We start from the raw sequence: 17,293 nt of genomic DNA on the forward strand, positions 1-17,293 counted from the left end.
CCGCTGCGGGCCAACGGGCGCGAGGCCGGGAGGGGGAGGGGGAGGGGAGAGGAGAACGGTTGGGCCGAGCCCCGCCCCAGCTCGCACTCTTATTGGCCGGCACCAGGGCTCTGGGCCCGCCCCCTTACGGACCTGTCGCATTGTGACAGGCGGAGGGGCCAGTTCCTGTTGGGTCGGGGGCGGAGCCAAAGGTAGCCTGAGCTCCGCCCGGACGCCCGGGGGCTCCTCCTCCTGTTCCTCACGGCGCGGCGGGCGGCGGTTGTGAGGGGAATGTCACTGCTGCTCCGAGCGGTGGTGCCGCCTCCGACTGCTCCTGCTCTTTCTCTGGCGCCCTCGTCCCGTCAGTTTCCGCCGTTGCCGCAGCTGCACTGAGGAGACGGATGGCTAGAGGGGCGCAAGGGCCATCCGAGTTGAGAGAGCGGCGGTCGCGGCCACTGCTGAGGCGGAGACTCCCCGCCGCCGCCTCCACCCCCAGTTTTCTGGCCTCGCGGCGCTGAGGGCGGGCGCGCGCCGCGCTCTTCCCTCCTCCCTCTCCTCATTCTTCCTCCTCCTCCTCCTCCTCTGGGTCCCCGCCCAGCACCCCTCGCACCAGGCGGCGGCGGCGGCGCGGAGCGAGACCCGCCGCCGGGGCACAACATGGCGGAGCCCTCGGCCCCGGAGAGCAAGCACAAGTCGTCCCTCAACTCGTCCCCGTGGAGCGGCCTCATGGCCCTGGGGAACAGCCGGCACGGGCCCGGGGCCCAGTGTGCGCACAAGGCGGCGGGCGGCGCGGCGCCTAAGCCGGCCCCCGCGGGGCTGTCCGGGGGGCTGTCGCAGCCGGCCGGCTGGCAGTCTCTGCTTTCCTTCACCATTCTCTTCCTGGCCTGGCTCGCCGGCTTCAGCTCGCGCCTCTTCGCGGTCATCCGCTTCGAAAGCATCATCCACGAGTTCGACCCGTGGTGAGTGCCCGCCGCCCCTCCCCCGCCGCCGCTACCCCCCCCCCCCCCCCCCCACCGCCCGCTCTGCCCGGACCGGCCGTGGGTCCCGAGCTCGGGCGCGCCCCCGTCCGCGGGCGAAGTTTCCCCGCGCGGCTCGAGGCGGGGCGTCGGGGCCCGAGCGGGACCTTGACCCCGGGCCGGGCGAGCCTGTCGACTCCCTGGAGGGCGAACGTGGCTCTTCGAGGCCGGCTCGGCCCCCGGAGCCCGACCCGCCTCGTGGGGTGCCGGGCGGCGGACTCCCCGCCTCCCCACTGTCCGGGGCTCTCAGCTTTTCAGGCGCCTTTTCGGCTGGCTGGGGTGGGATCGCCCAGGGGGGTGCCCCGTTGCAGTTGGAGGTGAGTCCCGGTGTGCCGGAGCCTCGTCTGCTCAGACTCGCAGTTGCACGCTTTTACGTTGTCTCTCTGGGCTCTCAGACGGGAAGGGAAAAAGCGAGGTGTTGGAGCAAAGGAAATAATATCCCTGAAAGTGATCTGAAAGCTAGGGACGCTAATTTATTTAACGTGAGATATTGTCAAGAGTGGCTTTTTTTTTTCACGGCCCTTAAGTGCATTCCGCACCTCACCGGTTCCACAGTTACCTTGGCTCATGACACTTAGACAAACTGTCACCCTCAGTATGTTATGCACAATATCCGAAAGCGTTACATTAGTTCCTTTATTGGTCTCTGTAAGAAGGTTTGTGGATTAGAGAACAAACAGTAGCATAGTGGATGGGAGCCCTGGATTTTAATACAGAAGTTGCACATGGCATCAGGGACTGACCTCAGGTTTTAGGAAATTACCCCATTAAGAGCACTGGCTAATTTATCTAATTTTATTCATTGGTCTGTGATAGGAAGAGTGCTTTAATATTTTTTGCAACTTGCCCAGCCTAAGTTTCCTGTGGGTTTTATTTTAGTCTGAGTCTATGCCTTTTATCTAACTTAATTCATCTTGACCCATCACCGTTGAGTTAATCTTACTTCCTTATAATCAGACCCGACTAAACTGGTATTTATCGCTGGGATTAGAGAGAAAATCTTCTTGAGAGTTACTAAATATATGATTAATAAATATTTGGGGGAGTGATGTTAAAATACCAACTGAAGTTCTGTCACAGATAGAAAAATTGGTAGTGCATCGTCTGTTGAACAGCAGAGGGGTCCACTCCTGGAGAATTCAATTTACATAGACAATTAACAGCTGTGACATGCTTCCCTGAAACGTTTTCAAAAGCATTTTAGAGGTGTTTTTTTTTTTCTTTTTTAAAATAACTTTTGTGTTACTTGGAATCACAGAAGAAAATAAATTCCTGTGAAGCCTTATGAACCAGAGTATTCTTAGTCCTAGCTTTTAAACACATAAGCAAGTGAGATTAAAAATGAAATTGGAACCAGAAAATGAAAACTGCTAATATGTTGCTGAACAATGTGAAAAGAGAAAGTTCTGTTTTTTCAAATTACGGGAGCAGAAGTGCATGGTTGACCAAACGTTTCGGGTAACAAAAATTGTGAATTCTGTTTCTGGAGAGTATAATTTTTAAAAGCAGAATTTTTATTAGTAACATTGAGGCTTAAAGATTGCAGAGAAATTAACAGCTACATAATGAGACGATTGGTATTTTTCCTTATTTTGAAGGAAGGTTAGACCTGTGCATCAAGCCAGCCAAAGAGTTTTTACTAAAATTGAATATTATTCATGAAAAGTCTTACTGGATTGCTTCACAGATAAGTTTTTTTTTTAATATGGCAAAAAATTAAAAGTTGATTTCTTCTCTAGTTTCGAAAACATACTCCAAGGGTTTTTGGAGAACAAAATCCTTTTTCACTCACATAAAAATTTGTTTTGTGTCCCTTTTTCTATGTATAAGACACATTTTAGAAGCATCCTTTAGTAGAATATATAACGTTTGACTTTGATTCATATACTCTAAAAGTATATAAACCTCAGAAGTCTTAAAAATCTATTTGATGTAGCTGTTGAGCTTACTGATAGTTTTAATATTTATGTTTTGTTATATTCTTGGTTAAACATTTATGTTCATACTGTTAGATAATTCTGACTAGTAGTAAATAGCCTTTTATAATAAAGGAATTTTTCCTATCTTTTATTGTGAATGGAGATTTGCCAGTATAAATCTTAAATATAATTCAGATGACTTAGAATTTTCAGTCCAAAAAAAAAAAATTCCTTGTTTGCTCACTTACGTTTTTCCTGTCATGTCTTTCAAAGAATTCAGGTATCTTATTCTTAAAATCCATTCTTATTGAAAAATTAAAATTTTAAAAGTAGTTTTTCTTCAAAGCTACTAATAGTACCAGCACTTTGATTCTCAGACACTCAAGTATTATACTGTCTTGGGAGTCTCTCAGATTACTGTTTTAATATGTAGTAGTGACATGAACGTTTAATAATATTTGAATGTTCCTCTCAAGTTCTGTACCCGCAAACCAATTTTTCTCTGACCTTCCCTGATCCTTTTTTTTTTTTTTTCCATGTCTGTACACTGGCTTCACTTCTGAGGTCTTTTTAGTGAAAAGTTTACTTCCTCTGTTTGATTGTAAGTTATTTCTATAAATTTTAACAGTAGTACTTATATTGTGTAAGACTCTAGTTAGCTGCCAAAGGTGACTCATTGTCACAAAGTTATACTTGTTTTTTAAAAAGTTTGTCATTCAAGTTATTTTATAAAGCTTACCAGTTGTTAGAAGGTGTGGTATGTGATGTTCATTAATATTTATTGAATTTTAAAGTACACTGCACTTTTTTAGAACTTCACTGCATTTTGGGTAATGATCTGTTCCCCACTTTAGTAATTTTCCCCCTTATCAGTTGAGTTGATCATACATGAGGACACAGTTTGAGAATTTGTTGTTTGTACTTGGCAAACATTAGGTTGACCAACTTGTTTAACAGCACCTAATTTTATCTTTTTATCTGGTGCAGAATGTAGTTTCTACTTATTTTTGTTGTAGCTGTTAATACTTTTATATTAACCAAATGCTTTTCCCATAACCATTATCTTGTTAAATTGTGGTAGCTTTTCCCACAGATGCAGTGGAAAAGCTCCCTATAAAAGAGGAGTTGCTCTTTTCCCCTGCCTGCAAGGTTGGAAAGGGGTTCTCCCTGGAGCCTGGAAGGAGAATTCTCTCAGCCTTGAGTTTTGACTGCAGTTAACTGTAAAAGGGTAGCAGGGCAGAAAGCTGCAGTTTATGGAGTTGAAACTTGGGAGGCAATTTTCCATAGAAACTTTGGTATAAATAGGTTAATTAGTACCAACATGTTTTCAGAGGAGTGATAAACCTTTGGAACATAAGCTGTAAGTTGGGGACTACTTCCTGTACTTTGAGGTCTCCATGTTTTTCTTCACTTGACAGATGACAGAGGCTGTCGACCTCAGTTCTGAAGATGACAAAATGGGTAACAAAACCAATTTTAGAACAGAAGTGTCACAAAATCTTAAGTGTCTTTACGGAATCGTTAGTAGCAGCAACCCAGAGGCCCTTCAGAACAGGTGTACTGTCACTGATTTCATTGTAATTGAAAACTCCTTAAGCCTTGAGCTCTGGAGATCTTTCCACTTGTAAGAACACTTAGGGAGGAGGCGCAGGAAGTGTGTGAGCTCCTGGGTTGGATGAGGGGATTGGACCTGCTCCCACTGGCTGAGTATGGTGGCTCCTCTAGGTAGTAATCACGGGTTTCCTGAGGCGTCTCATAGGTGCTGGGGAAGTTAGGCTCTGTCAGCAACCACTCTGGAACTTTTTTCTGTCCTTATTCATGTATTGAGGGCCAACTTGAATAAGACTGCACACACCCCTTACTGCCATAAGCAGTTTGCACAATGTTGGTCTGAGAAACTTTGATTAAGGAATTGCATTCTAGGTTCTGACCCAGTTATTATGAATATGGGCAGACTTACTAGCCTGCCCATGCTTTGTCTTCTCTGATTTTTATGCTATCAGTAAGTTTTGGGTGCTTTGTGTGGTATGAGAAAGTGTTAAAAGTTGTCTTCATTGTAGTATCTTATTATGAATCAGTGCATACATGCTCTCAGAAATAATGGAATGATTGATATTCTCCAGTGACTGAAACATTTTTTTCCCTCATTTTGTTTACTTAGAAAACTTAATGCTGTTAGGGAAAGACAATACTGCAGTTAACCTGTATTATAAAGCACTGTACAGTTCAGCAGCTCAGTATATTGCTTGATTGTCATATTATGAAAATTTTCAAGCATACAGAAAAGTTGAAAGAGTTTTACAGTGAGCGCTCATACTGAACATGTAGGTTCTGCACTTTGTTGTTTAGTTGCTAGGTCGTGTCCGACTCTCTTGTGACCCCATGGCCTGTAGCCCACCAGGCTTCTCTCTGTGGGATTTTCCAGGCAAGAATAGTGGAGTGGGTTGCCATTTCCTTCGCCAGTTAGTATTTACTTAATTTGCTTTATCATGTCTTTCTGTCTGTCCATTACTGCTTTTAAATCCTGCTTGTAGGATACTAATAGTACACTGTAATGTGAAGAATGTTATCTTTGTTCCTCAACTCTGTGATAAAGAGGAGCTCTTATCTCTGGGTAGCATTTATTTTCTATAATACTTGAATATAATGAGCATAAGTACAGTTTATATATCATCTTCAAATTGAACTGCAGGTTAGAATCAGATTCAGTCATTCTGGGTTTTGGTTAGTAACTCACCTGAGTACATTATAAGTCAGTGCTTTTAGGCCAAGTCTGTTAAACGACTTGAAAGTGAAAAGAAAGTGAAGTCGCTCAGTTGTGTCTGACTCTTTGTGACCCCACGGACTGTAGCCTACCAGGCTTCTCCGTCCGTTTTTTCCAGACAAGAGTCCTGGAGTGGGTTGCCATTCCCTTCTCCAAAGTTGAATCCTATGTCTCAGGAGAAATTCTGAAGGTTTTATTAGATTTAGTTTTTGTGGAACTCCTAAACTCGTTTGAATTATTAGAAGCCTTTTATTGGTGAGCCTGTGCTTATTATGAGTTCTTTTTTTCTTCTCTTTTTTTTTTTTTTTTTAGCGTTTTGGCTGTTCTCCATTGCTGTGCGCAGACTTTGTCTAGTTGCGCTGCATGGGATTCTCATTGTGGTGACTTGTAGAGCACAGCCTCTAGGGCGCAAGGGCTCAGTAGTTGTACATGGGCTTAGTTGCTCCTTGGCCCATGGAATCTTCCTGAACCAGAGATTGAACCCCTGTCTCCTGCATTGTTTTAGAGACTTAAATAATGGCAAAACTTAAATAATGGCAATACTACACACATAAACTGGATTTTAATTCTACTGCTAGTGTAAAGGTCTAGTCACTCATCCATGACTTTTTTGAGACATCACCACTACTGCTTTTGGATTAAAGCACTCTAGTACTCTTGCCTGGAAAATCCCATGGACAGAGGAGCCTGGTAGGCTGCAGTCCATGGGGTCGCTAAGAGTCAGACATGACTGAGTGACTTCACTTTCACTTTTCACTTTCATGCATTGGAGAAGGAAATGGCAACCCACCCCAGTGTTCTTGCCTGGAGAATCCCAGGGACGGGGGAGCCTGGTGGGCTGCCATCCATGGGGTCACACAGAGTCAGACACGACTGAAGTGACTTAGCAGTAGCAGCAGCTCCTGCATTGATCGGTGGCTTCTTAACCACTGGAACACCAAGGAGCCTTCTGATGAATCTTATTCGTGCTTTATTTTTTTTTTTTTTGCCATGTTTTATCCACATGGAATGTGTAATTGAGTATTATGTATGATTCCAAAAGTGGCTTCTCTCAGTCCCTGCAATAAACGGGAAGAAAGGAAAACATGTTCAAACAATGTAGGACCCACAGTTGTTAACACATGGGCAAAATTAATACTTTTGAAAGGGGAAAATATACAAATGGTTAACCTGCTATTCCATTTTTACTCCTTCATTTGCTTAACTTGATTCTGGTGGCTTTTTTGTTTTTAAACCTCTGGCTCTTTTTCTGAGAGGGTTTCTATGACCTTACTTTATCTTCTTATATAAACAAATAATTTCCAGGAATTTAGAAATTGATAGAAAATGTGTGCTTAGTCACTCAGTTGTGTCTGACTCTTTGCAACCCCATGGACCCCACCAGGCTCCTCTGTCTATGGGGATTCTTCAGTCAGGGATACTGGAGTGGACTGCCATGCCTTCCTCCAGGGGATCTTCACAACCTAGGGATCAAACCTAGGTCCTCCAGCATTGCATTACAGTCTGAGCCACCAGGGAAGCCCAAGAATACTGGAGGGGGTAACCTATCCTTTCTCCAGGGGATCTTCCTGACCCAGGGAGACCCAGCGATTGAACCAGGGTCTCCTTAATTGCAGGTGGATTTTTCACCAGTTGAGCTACCAGGCAGTACTATAAGATTAAAAGAAAAATCTGTTAGGGGAGGGTCAGGACTGGAAGTGGAGAAGGAAATGGCAACCCACTCCAGTATTCTTGCCTGGAGAATCCCAGGGACAGAGGAGCCTGGTGGGCTGCCATCTGTGGGGTCGCACAGAGTCGGACATGACTGATGTAACTTAGCGGCGGCAGCAGCGGGGCTGGAAGAAACAGGAGCAACTACTCAAGGCTCTCGTATCTTAGGTAAATGTAGGTTAACTGGCATTTATAGACTTGCCAGGAAACTGAACTACTGTTTGGAGCCTTATTTCTTCGGAAAAGGACTTTCATAGTTTTAAATGAAAGACATTTAAACATTTTGGAATATAACCTGTATTTAAGTTGGTAAATATCTTTATGTTGTTCAGGTTTGTACTATTTTTAGAAAAGCAAATTTCTAGGAAATTGTGACTGGCATACTAAGCTGACCGTGTCATCAGTGACTTTTCTTTCTTTGGAACTTAATATTGCAGGGTAACTTGAATGTGTGTTCTAAAAAGTGGTAAATGCTTAGTTTTTACATGGTCTTATAACTTGATTTTAGATCTTAGAATTGAAGAGGTCAGGTAACATCTTTTATTTCAGTAGATAAAAAATATTTCAATGCAATATTACTCTCAAAGATTGTATAATACAGGTCTGCCTGTTCTCCAGAATCTGTCCTTTTTATTACATCTTTTGCCTCCAAGGCAGGATTAAATGACAGCATCCTCCATTTAATTTATGTTTTTTAATCAGTCGCCCTGATTTAAATCTTAACACGTTGGCCTATCAAAATGCCTGGGCACACACAGTTCCTGTTCTAGCAAACTACACACTCACTAGTTGGATGATGGCTAATTACTTCGTTTGTTTTGATGTAAGGAAGAGAGAAGGGTTGATGGTGGCTTAAAGTTGTTATACCCGAATGACTAGGCAATTTTCAGAGAGGGGCTTTTAAGGGAATAGCTGAATGAGAGGGAAAAATGATTGAATCCAATTGAATGTTTTCATTTAGATTTGCCTATAAAAAGTTGAGGGAAATGAATTTGGAAGTATTACGCCATTCCAGTTAAGGGAATTATGGTTGTTACTGTTCAGTGGCTAAGTAGTGTCTGACTCTTTGCTCTTGGAATTCTATAGTCTAAAGGACTATTTAGAGAGTTAATGTTGGTCAGCTTGTCTTGTTTTCAGGACAAAGATGCTGACTGCCAGAGGACTGGAGTACTCTTTCTAAGGTAGTATAGTTGTGGGTTGGCCAAATTCTTTTGTATTTTCATTGCATCTGTGTTTGCATTAGAAGTTTTTTGAGAAGTTGTTTGGAGATTGTTACTTCAAAAGATGAGGGGAAGTTAGTGTCTACCCTCACTTAAATCTGTCTGGGAGATCTTCGCAGTTCAAGTTTAGCTGTGGAAATGGCTTTTGTTTGAAGTTTGACTGTTTTAGAACTAGGGATTTTCAAAACTCCATCAGTTTTCTGTAATTTCTGTAAGTTACTAGTTTCCGTAGTTCAACTTTCAAACTTCTGTTTTTGAATTTTTTTTTTTATTCTTATCTCAAGGGAAATATTACCACAGAAAAACAAAGAAATTCTATGTTTCTGTTAGTAAAGTACTAGCAATTTGCTGATAACCAAGTTGGTAAGGTTTCTTTTGGAATTTCCTTTTAATTTCTTTCTCATGCCTTACAGGTTTACTAGCTATTCTCAAGTAAGGATTTTTCTTCATACTGTGGATGTTCTTTTCTTTAGTGATACCTCGCAGTCTCTCCATCCTACAGATGACTTGGACTGAATTTGGTTTTTAAATTTAAATTATTGGATTCTGTTTTTTTAGATAGATGGATAGATAATATTACAGCATATACTGTTTTTCATACTGTTTTAAAAATTAAAATGTAGTAATTCGTAATTAATTTCTAAAATGCTAGTATATGCATACCTTAAATGTGCTCCTGGCCAAAACCTGGAAACTCACTTGTTACTATCATGCCTTTTTAATTTTTTTAATTGAAGTAAAATGGACATATAACATTAGTTTCAGAAATACAACATATGATTTAATATTTGTATACATTTTGAAATGATGACCAGGGGAACTCTAGTTAACATCTATCAATCACCTTATATAGTTACCTTCCCCCCTTTTTTACTGGGATGAGAACTTTTTAGATCTACTCTCTTAGCAATTCATGCTTATTCTTAAAACACCAGTAACTCCTGTTAAGTAGAATGTAACCTTTTAAAGTAGTTTTTATTATTAAACTAGTTATTAGGACATGAAACAACAGACTGGTTCCAAATAGGAAAAGGAGTGCGTCAAGGCTGTATATTGTCACCCTGTTTATTTAACTTATATGCAGAGTACATCACGAGAAACGCTGGACTGGAAGAAACACATGCTGGAATCAAGATTGCCAGGAGAAACATCAATAACCTCAGATATGCAGATGACACCACCCTTATGGCAGAATGTGAAGAGGAACTCAAAAGCCTCTTGATGAAAGTGAAAGTGGAGAGTGAAAAAGTTGGCTTAAAGCTCAACATTCAGAAAACGAAGATCATGGCATCCGGTCCCATCACTTCATGGGAAATAGATGGGGAAAGAGTGGAAACAGTGTCAGACTTTATTTTTCTGGGCTCCAAAATCACTGCAGATGGTGACTGCAGCCATGAAATTAAAAGACGCTTACTCCTTGGAAGGAAAGTTATGACCAACCTAGATAGCATATTCAAAAGCAGAGACATTACTTTGCCAACAAAGGTCCATCTAGTCAAGGCTATGGTTTTTCCAGTGGTCATGTATGGATGTGAGAGTTGGGCTGTAAAGAAGGCTGAGCACCGAAGAATTGATGCTTTTGAAGTGTGGTGTTGGAGAAGACTCTTGAGAGTCCCTTGGACTGCAAGGAGATCCAACCAGTCCATTCTGAAGGAGATCAGCCCTGGGATTTCTTTGGAAGGAATGATGCTAAAGCTGAAACTCCAGTACTTTGGCCACCTCATGCGAAGAGTTGACTCATTGGAAAAGACCGTGATGCTGGGAGGGATTGGGGGCAGGAGGAGAAGGGGACGACAGAGGATGAGATGGCTGGATGGCATCACTGACTCGATGGACGTGAGTCTGAGTGAACTCCGGGAGTTGGTGATGGACAGGGAGGCCTGGCGTGCTGCGATTCATGGGGTCGCAGAGAGTCAGACATGACTGAGCGACTGATCTGATCTGATCTGAGACCATCTTACCTGTGTAATTCATAGAAAAAATAATGGAGTACAGAATTTCTGGAAGGTGGCATTCTTTTAGTTTTTGAGATATTCTGAAAATGTCTTAAATATTTACATAAAAGAATCATATTCTGTCAGTGAGAAGATATTCAGCTTCAGTCTGTTAAAAATATTTCCCTTACAGTGAAACACATACTGAAAAGTATATAAACCTAATGTGCAGTGTAGTGACTGATTATAAAATAAATACCAACGTGACCATCACCTCCATCATCAAAAGAATTGCCACCACCGGGATATCCCCTGGTGGTCCACTGCCTAAGACTCAGAACTTGTAATGCAGGGGGCATGGGTTTGATCCCTGATCAGGAAACTAGATCCCGTGTGCTGCGACTAAGGCCCAGTGCAGCCAAAGAAATAAATATTTTTTTAGGAAAAAAAAAATTTCTGCCGCCTCAGAATTCTTGTTGTGTGCTTTCTCAATCCATCCCCCTCCCCACCACACACGTGATAGTAGTTACATTCTGCTTTTTCTCCTAGGTGGTATAATTCTGAGTGCATTCCTAAATAATATAGTTTTGCCTATCTTAGAACTTTAGAAAAATGAACTTGTGGCTTTTGTGTCTTGCTTTTTTGTTGTTCATCACTGTAAGATTAATCTTCAGTGCTCGAAGGGTGTTGAGAGTATGTCGGAAATAAGGTTTGACAATAATTTGATTCACCATACTTTTCAACCACCTGAGGAGGTTGCCTGCTCTTTTGCATCAGAAGTATCTGTAAGACAAGTTTTTTTTAAGGTATGGAGCGATTTAATCTTTTCAGACAGTAAGACTACAAAGAGGTTGGAGGAGGAGACATCACTTTGAGGAGACAAATGATAATCAGATAAATGCAAAATTATTGGCTTTTTAAACTGTAGCTTTTGCCAACTGTTCTTTTTAAAGTATATACACTAAAATTTACATAAGGAAAAGTTGCTGTAGTTCTTGAAAGAGAATGTTGAAAGGGGAGCTGAAATATAGGAATTTAGGAAAACCCTAAGACTGAACTGTTTAATGTATTAATATTTTTGTAGAGGATCGTTGACTCCAGGTTGTTTGTGATTTTGTGTAGATATTATGGGCTCTTGAACAGCTTTCTTTTGTCTGAGTGTTGTTTTCATGTTGCTTTCTTCCAGTCTTCCATGGCCACCATTTTTATTGTTTTCCCATTTTGTTACCCACCTGGGTTCTTCGGGCTTCCCTTGTGGCCCAGCTGGTAAAGAATCTGCAACGAGGGAGACCCAGGTTCAATCCCTGGGTTGGGAAGATCGCCTAGAGAAGGGAAAGGCTACCCACTCCAGTATTCTGGCCTGGATAATTCCATGGACTGTATAGTCCATGGGGTTGCAAAGAGTCAGACACGACTGATCGACTTTGACTCTGGGTTCTTCAGTCAATAGAAATTGATAAGAGGCCTCTTTAATCAATAGATATCGATAAAAGGACTCCTGCAGCAGGAGGTAACAGAAATAAGTAACGGGATCCCTTGCTTGCATCTTGCAGAGGGGTGAGCTGGTCCCTTAGGGGTGATGGTAGGATTGGAGGGTTGGGTCAGGTGGGTGGCTTAAGCTAGTCTTTCTACCCTGTTGATGCTGTGTGCAGGGATAATGTGCAACTTGCTTTTGGTCCTGGCACCTCAGAAGTAGTGGTTTTTTGGCCTTTTTGTATGGTGTTTTTCATAATTTGCCCCAGCCTGCACATGCACAGTTATTTTTAGTCCCTTATAGTTTCTTTGTATTCTGTTGCTCAGGGAGATGTTTGTCCATGTACAAGTGCTGTAGGAAACGGTCCCAGGTCCCAGCCAGTTTCAATATCTTTTTTCTTTTATTGATTTAGTAGTTATCTTGGTCTTCAAGAAGAATGTGAGAGGGGTGATGGTAGAATCCTTTCAAAAGCTTCTTGGGATAAAAAATTTTTTTCAGAGAGGTAAAGAAGAGGTTGTTGATTTTTATGTAGGAACTTAGTATTTATTGGGGTGTGAGAATTTGTCATGTATTAGGAAGTGATTTAAAGATACTATTGGAAACGTTATTCCAGATTATGAGCTTCTAATTAGCAGTTCTTAAGTGAAACAAACATATGAATGCTTCTAATGCATTTCTATTTATTGGCCAGAAGGATTTTGATGAAATTTAGTGGTATTTTTCTGCTGTGCTTTAGTATGGTACCCATGCTACTTGAGTGGATAACAGTTGGTTTCTTCTGTGAACAAAAAAGACTGTATAGTTAATTCATTAATAGTTGAAGGAGAATATAAATCTCTGACTGTCTTTCTTCAAACTTCAAATTGAGCTAACCAGTATTCATAAGGAAGATGTATTTATTATCCTTTCTTCTCCAAATCCCATGTAATGCATGCCAGAGAGAAACTTTGAATTAGGCTCTATTTGTATAATGGTCCAACTTAAAGACTTAAGCTATTTTAACACTTTCAGGGTTTCTCATGTGAATTCTTCAGGGAAGTAGGAAATGCCCAGCATACTTCTTTCAGAAATAACAATCCAATATAGTTTATCTGTTTTATGTGAGAGATTTAGGTACAAGTTTTATTAATCCCAGTATAAAGCAGACTTCAGTTAAATTTTGTTTATGATTGTTCATTTAACTAAATAGGCCAGAGCCATTTTGAACAAGATTTTAACACCTGTAATGTAAAAACACTTAAGGAGACTTAAGTTGTTATTCCTTCTTTGCCTAAATTATTATTGAGATATTGTTGTGGTGTTATGGTGCTCATTTCCCCCTCTAATGAATAATTATAATTTATAATTTATTGTTATTACTATACAAAGACAAAGGAAGATCCTTAAGAACATCATCTTCCTAGAATATCTACATTATATTGGGAGCATAGTGAATGTTCAACAATGATAACCACATTTTATGTTTTGGTCATGACAGTGATGGAACAAGAAGTGTTTATTGTGTAATAAACTTTGATAAACTTTGGCTTTGACTGTGCTGTCAGGAAAATCATGTGTAGTTGGGATAAAGTGGTAATAAGTCATATTTGGTCTAAATTGTCTTCTTTGTGTACTTAGTCATGTCTGATTCTTTGCGACCTGCCATGCTCCTCTGCCCATGAAATTTTCCAGCCACTGAAGTGGGTTGCCATTTCCTCCTCCAAGTGATCTTCCCAACCCAGGGATTGAACCCGTGTCTCCTGTGTCTCCTGCATTGGCAACCGGATTCTTTCCAGTGCCACCTCGCAAACCTTAAATCCCCTTGCAGTTTCCTAAATGTTGAGAGCTTTGAATGTGTCGTTTGTATGTTAATGAGTGAAGTTTGGAAGCCCCTGGCTCACCTGAGGATGGGAGATGGTTGCCAGTGGTCTGACTTTCAGTTCCACCCCCTGACCTCCAGGGAAGGGAGAGGAGCTGGAGTGATCTAATCACTGGAGAATCACCAGTGGCCAATAATTTAATCAGTTGTTCCTGTGTAACAGTCTCCATAAAAACCAAAACAGTCAGAGTTTGGAGAACTTCTAGGACCTTGTAGAGACTGAGCGATGGGTTCAGAGAGAGCGTGGAAGCTCCGTGCCCCATCCGGCACACCAGCTCTTCACCTGGCTGTTCCTGAGTTCTCTCCTTTTATATTAAACCAGTGATCTACTTAATGAGTTATTTGAGTTCTGTGAGCTAGTTTATTAATCCAGCTCAAGGGGACATGGTTGGTTAGAAGCACGGGTGACCTGGACATGTGATTGGCATCTGAAGTTGATGAGGTGCTTAGTCTTGGAGGTGTGAGCCCTTCACCTGTGGGATCTGATGCTGTCTCCAGGTAGATAATGTCAGTTGAGTTGTAGGACACGCAGCTGGTGTTGGAAAATTTCTTGGTGGTGTGGGGAAACACCCCCATTCCCTGCCCCCATCACACACACTGGAATGCTGTGGTGAACTGCTTATAGTGAACATCAAGATCTTACTCTCAATAAAGATGTCATTTTAATGTTAAGAAAGAAAGAGTTGAAGAAAGTAGGTGATAATGTTTGTAGATGTAATCTACCTGAGCATCAGGAATTGCCATCAGCAATTGAGAGATGGCTAGTTGGATGGATGGATGCCTTAGGAATAATTTTAAGGGAGGGAGATTTTAGTTACATGAGTAAATATTTCTTCGAAATACCAGCAACTCTTAAGTAAAAGTTTTGTCTCACTAGTTAAGGAACATTGAATAAGAAAAGACAGGTAAGTTAATATCTAAAAATCATGAATGATACAGTTTCAGTGCTGTGTTCTTTTGAGATGATAAATGAAAAAAGATATCAGCTATAGAAGAGTAAAATTCACAAGCTGGCATTTTATTTGAACTTGAGAAATAATATCTTGGTGTGGGAAAATAGGAATGATCATTATATACACAGGTACTAGTTAGAATATGCTAAATTCATAAAAATAAGTTTGGATGTGGTTAGATTAATGATCCCTTTGGTTTCTCTGTTCTTGACTTAGCTTTATGGTAACAGGTAATTAATATGGAAATTAAGCAACACTTTAGGAAGCATTCCAGCTCTGTCTGATCGAAATTTTTAAGTTTTACCATAAAAGGTTAAAGGATACTAAATAAAAATACTCGTTAGGAATGAAAAAAGTTGTTTGTCTCCTTTAAAGTGTCCACAGTGGAAATAGTTTGTCTATGTCTAATCACTGGGAGAATCGTTGAATATTGTAGATCTTAAGAGTAAAGTAAACCAAGATATAAACTCTTTATCTTCTTTTACTGTGTGTTGGACTCTAACAAAATGATTGATCTGCTCTTTAATTATACTATTATTCATGTAATAATAACAACATTCCTATGAGTCCTAAACCTGATGTGCTATAGTGACATTTTTGCTTAAAACTGATTTTTTTTGTAACCTTCATACATGAGGGTGCCTTTAAAAAAATTGTTATAGTGAGTAAGGTTTGATGAATATATTGACAATTAAGACATTGAATATGTTCTTAAATTTAAAAACTTAATGAACTTGCTTCATGGAAGTTTAATTTTAGTCCTAATAATATTTTTATTCTAGTTAGCTAAAAAAGAGTTTTGTTTTAATATACTAAGCAGCTTCCTGGCATTTGAAGGAACAGGATAATGAAACAATGTGCAGCAGATGAACTGTAATCTTAAAACTGTTAAGTCCAGTCATTTGTTCAAAGTAGAAGAATGAGTTTGAGGAATGACTAAAATCTTTTTAAATATGAGGGTTTTTTTTTTTGGAAGATGGTTAAAAATGAGTTAGTCACTTAGAAAGGGAGATCTTTTCTCCTGTTTAAGGTACTTATTTTGATTGTTAAAATAATTTGCTGCATTTAAATGAAGTGTCTGATATAAACAGTTTAAAGCAACAAAAAAGATTTTCCTTCTGAAATAAGAATCGTTTTGGACTTTTAATAAGCATTTGTGTAATTAGTGTTGGAGGTCATAATTGTTGGTTGTGAATTGCCTCATAATGTTCTACATAAAATTTTTGTAAGTCAAACTATATTGAGAATGCAACTTGCATATAAAAGAATGTATAAACCCTTATATATAGTTAGGAACATGATAAACACCTGTGAAACTCCTACACAACTAGAGAACTGGAACATTACCAACTGCACATTATCTGTGTTCCTTCCCTAGCCTATCCTCCTTGTTTGCCTTTTCACACTAGGAAACCACTGTCCTGAATTCTGTTTAACATTTCCTTTGAAATACTGAGAAAAAAAAGCTCATGTATGTATTTCTAGACAGTATATTGCTAATTTTGCTTAGTTTGGAGCTTTAAAAAATACCCTATTATATAAAGGGTCTCTGACTTGGATTTTTATATATATATATATATATATCAGTTGAACATTTGGGTTTCCTCGTTTTTTATGAGTAATGCTACTATGAACATTAAAAGCTATATTTTCTGATGCATATGTGTACATGTTTGCTAGAGTGTATACCTGGGAATTTTGTCATGTGTTTTGATTGTTTGTAAAAACAAATCACCACTCTAAGTGACAAAACAGCATTTCATTATTTTGCAATCTGTGTCTTGAGTGGGAGGTTCTTTTGCTTCATGGTATCAGCTGTGGTGCTGGGATGATTATAGTCAACAGGCTGCAGTCTGCAGGGGCTAGAATGGCTGCGATGTGGACAGCTCAGAGTCATCTGGATTCTTAATTGGGAGCTCAGCCAGGGTCTTTTTTTTTTTTTTTTTTGGCTCCTTCACGTGGGCTGCAAGGACTGCCTCACAGCATGGTGGCTGGGTTCTGAGAAAGCCTCCCAAGAGAGAGGAAGTTGCCAGGCTAGTCTTGGAGTTAAGGGAGAAGATGCATATACCGATAGGGACAGAATTGTTTTGGGCATCTTTGGAGACTTGACTGCCACAGTGTGTCACTTTTATCTCCTCTGTGAAATAACTGTTAAGTTTTTGGTCAGTTTTTTTTAGTTGGGTTGTTTTGTGTTTTGGTGTGTGTGTGTGTATGTGGAGGGGGGATGGTGGCGCTGATACTAAGTCTAGGTTAAATTTGTTGCAAATTTTACTGCATATTTTGGCATATTGGTCCTTAAAAGCAGTCCTGTGAGACAGATATTTTATTACATTCATTTTACAGGTAAAATCAGTGCTGCTTAGTATGTTAAAGTAGGTCTTAAAAGTCAGCCAGCCTCAGGATATTTTTGGTATAAAGAATAGCATATGTAAACATGAACAATTACCAAATGGCATGCTTCCATCA

At 40.5% G+C, this 17,293-nt stretch overlaps 1 protein-coding gene across 1 annotated transcript in view; it reads left to right on the forward strand.

The window, feature by feature from the left end:
- The first annotated feature begins 221 nt into the window (after window positions 1-221).
- STT3B (STT3 oligosaccharyltransferase complex catalytic subunit B) overlaps window positions 222-17,293 on the forward strand; it is a 103,142-nt gene continuing 86,070 nt past the window's right edge. The window contains exon 1 of the mRNA XM_019984659.2: window positions 222-938. Within this exon, the coding sequence (XP_019840218.2) occupies window positions 637-938 (302 nt within the window). The 5' untranslated portion in view covers window positions 222-636. The remainder of the gene's footprint in view (window positions 939-17,293) is intronic.

The sequence above is a fragment of the Bos indicus genome, chromosome 22, assembly GCF_029378745.1.
Source record: "Bos indicus isolate NIAB-ARS_2022 breed Sahiwal x Tharparkar chromosome 22, NIAB-ARS_B.indTharparkar_mat_pri_1.0, whole genome shotgun sequence".
NCBI classification, from domain to species: Eukaryota; Metazoa; Chordata; class Mammalia; order Artiodactyla; family Bovidae; genus Bos; species Bos indicus.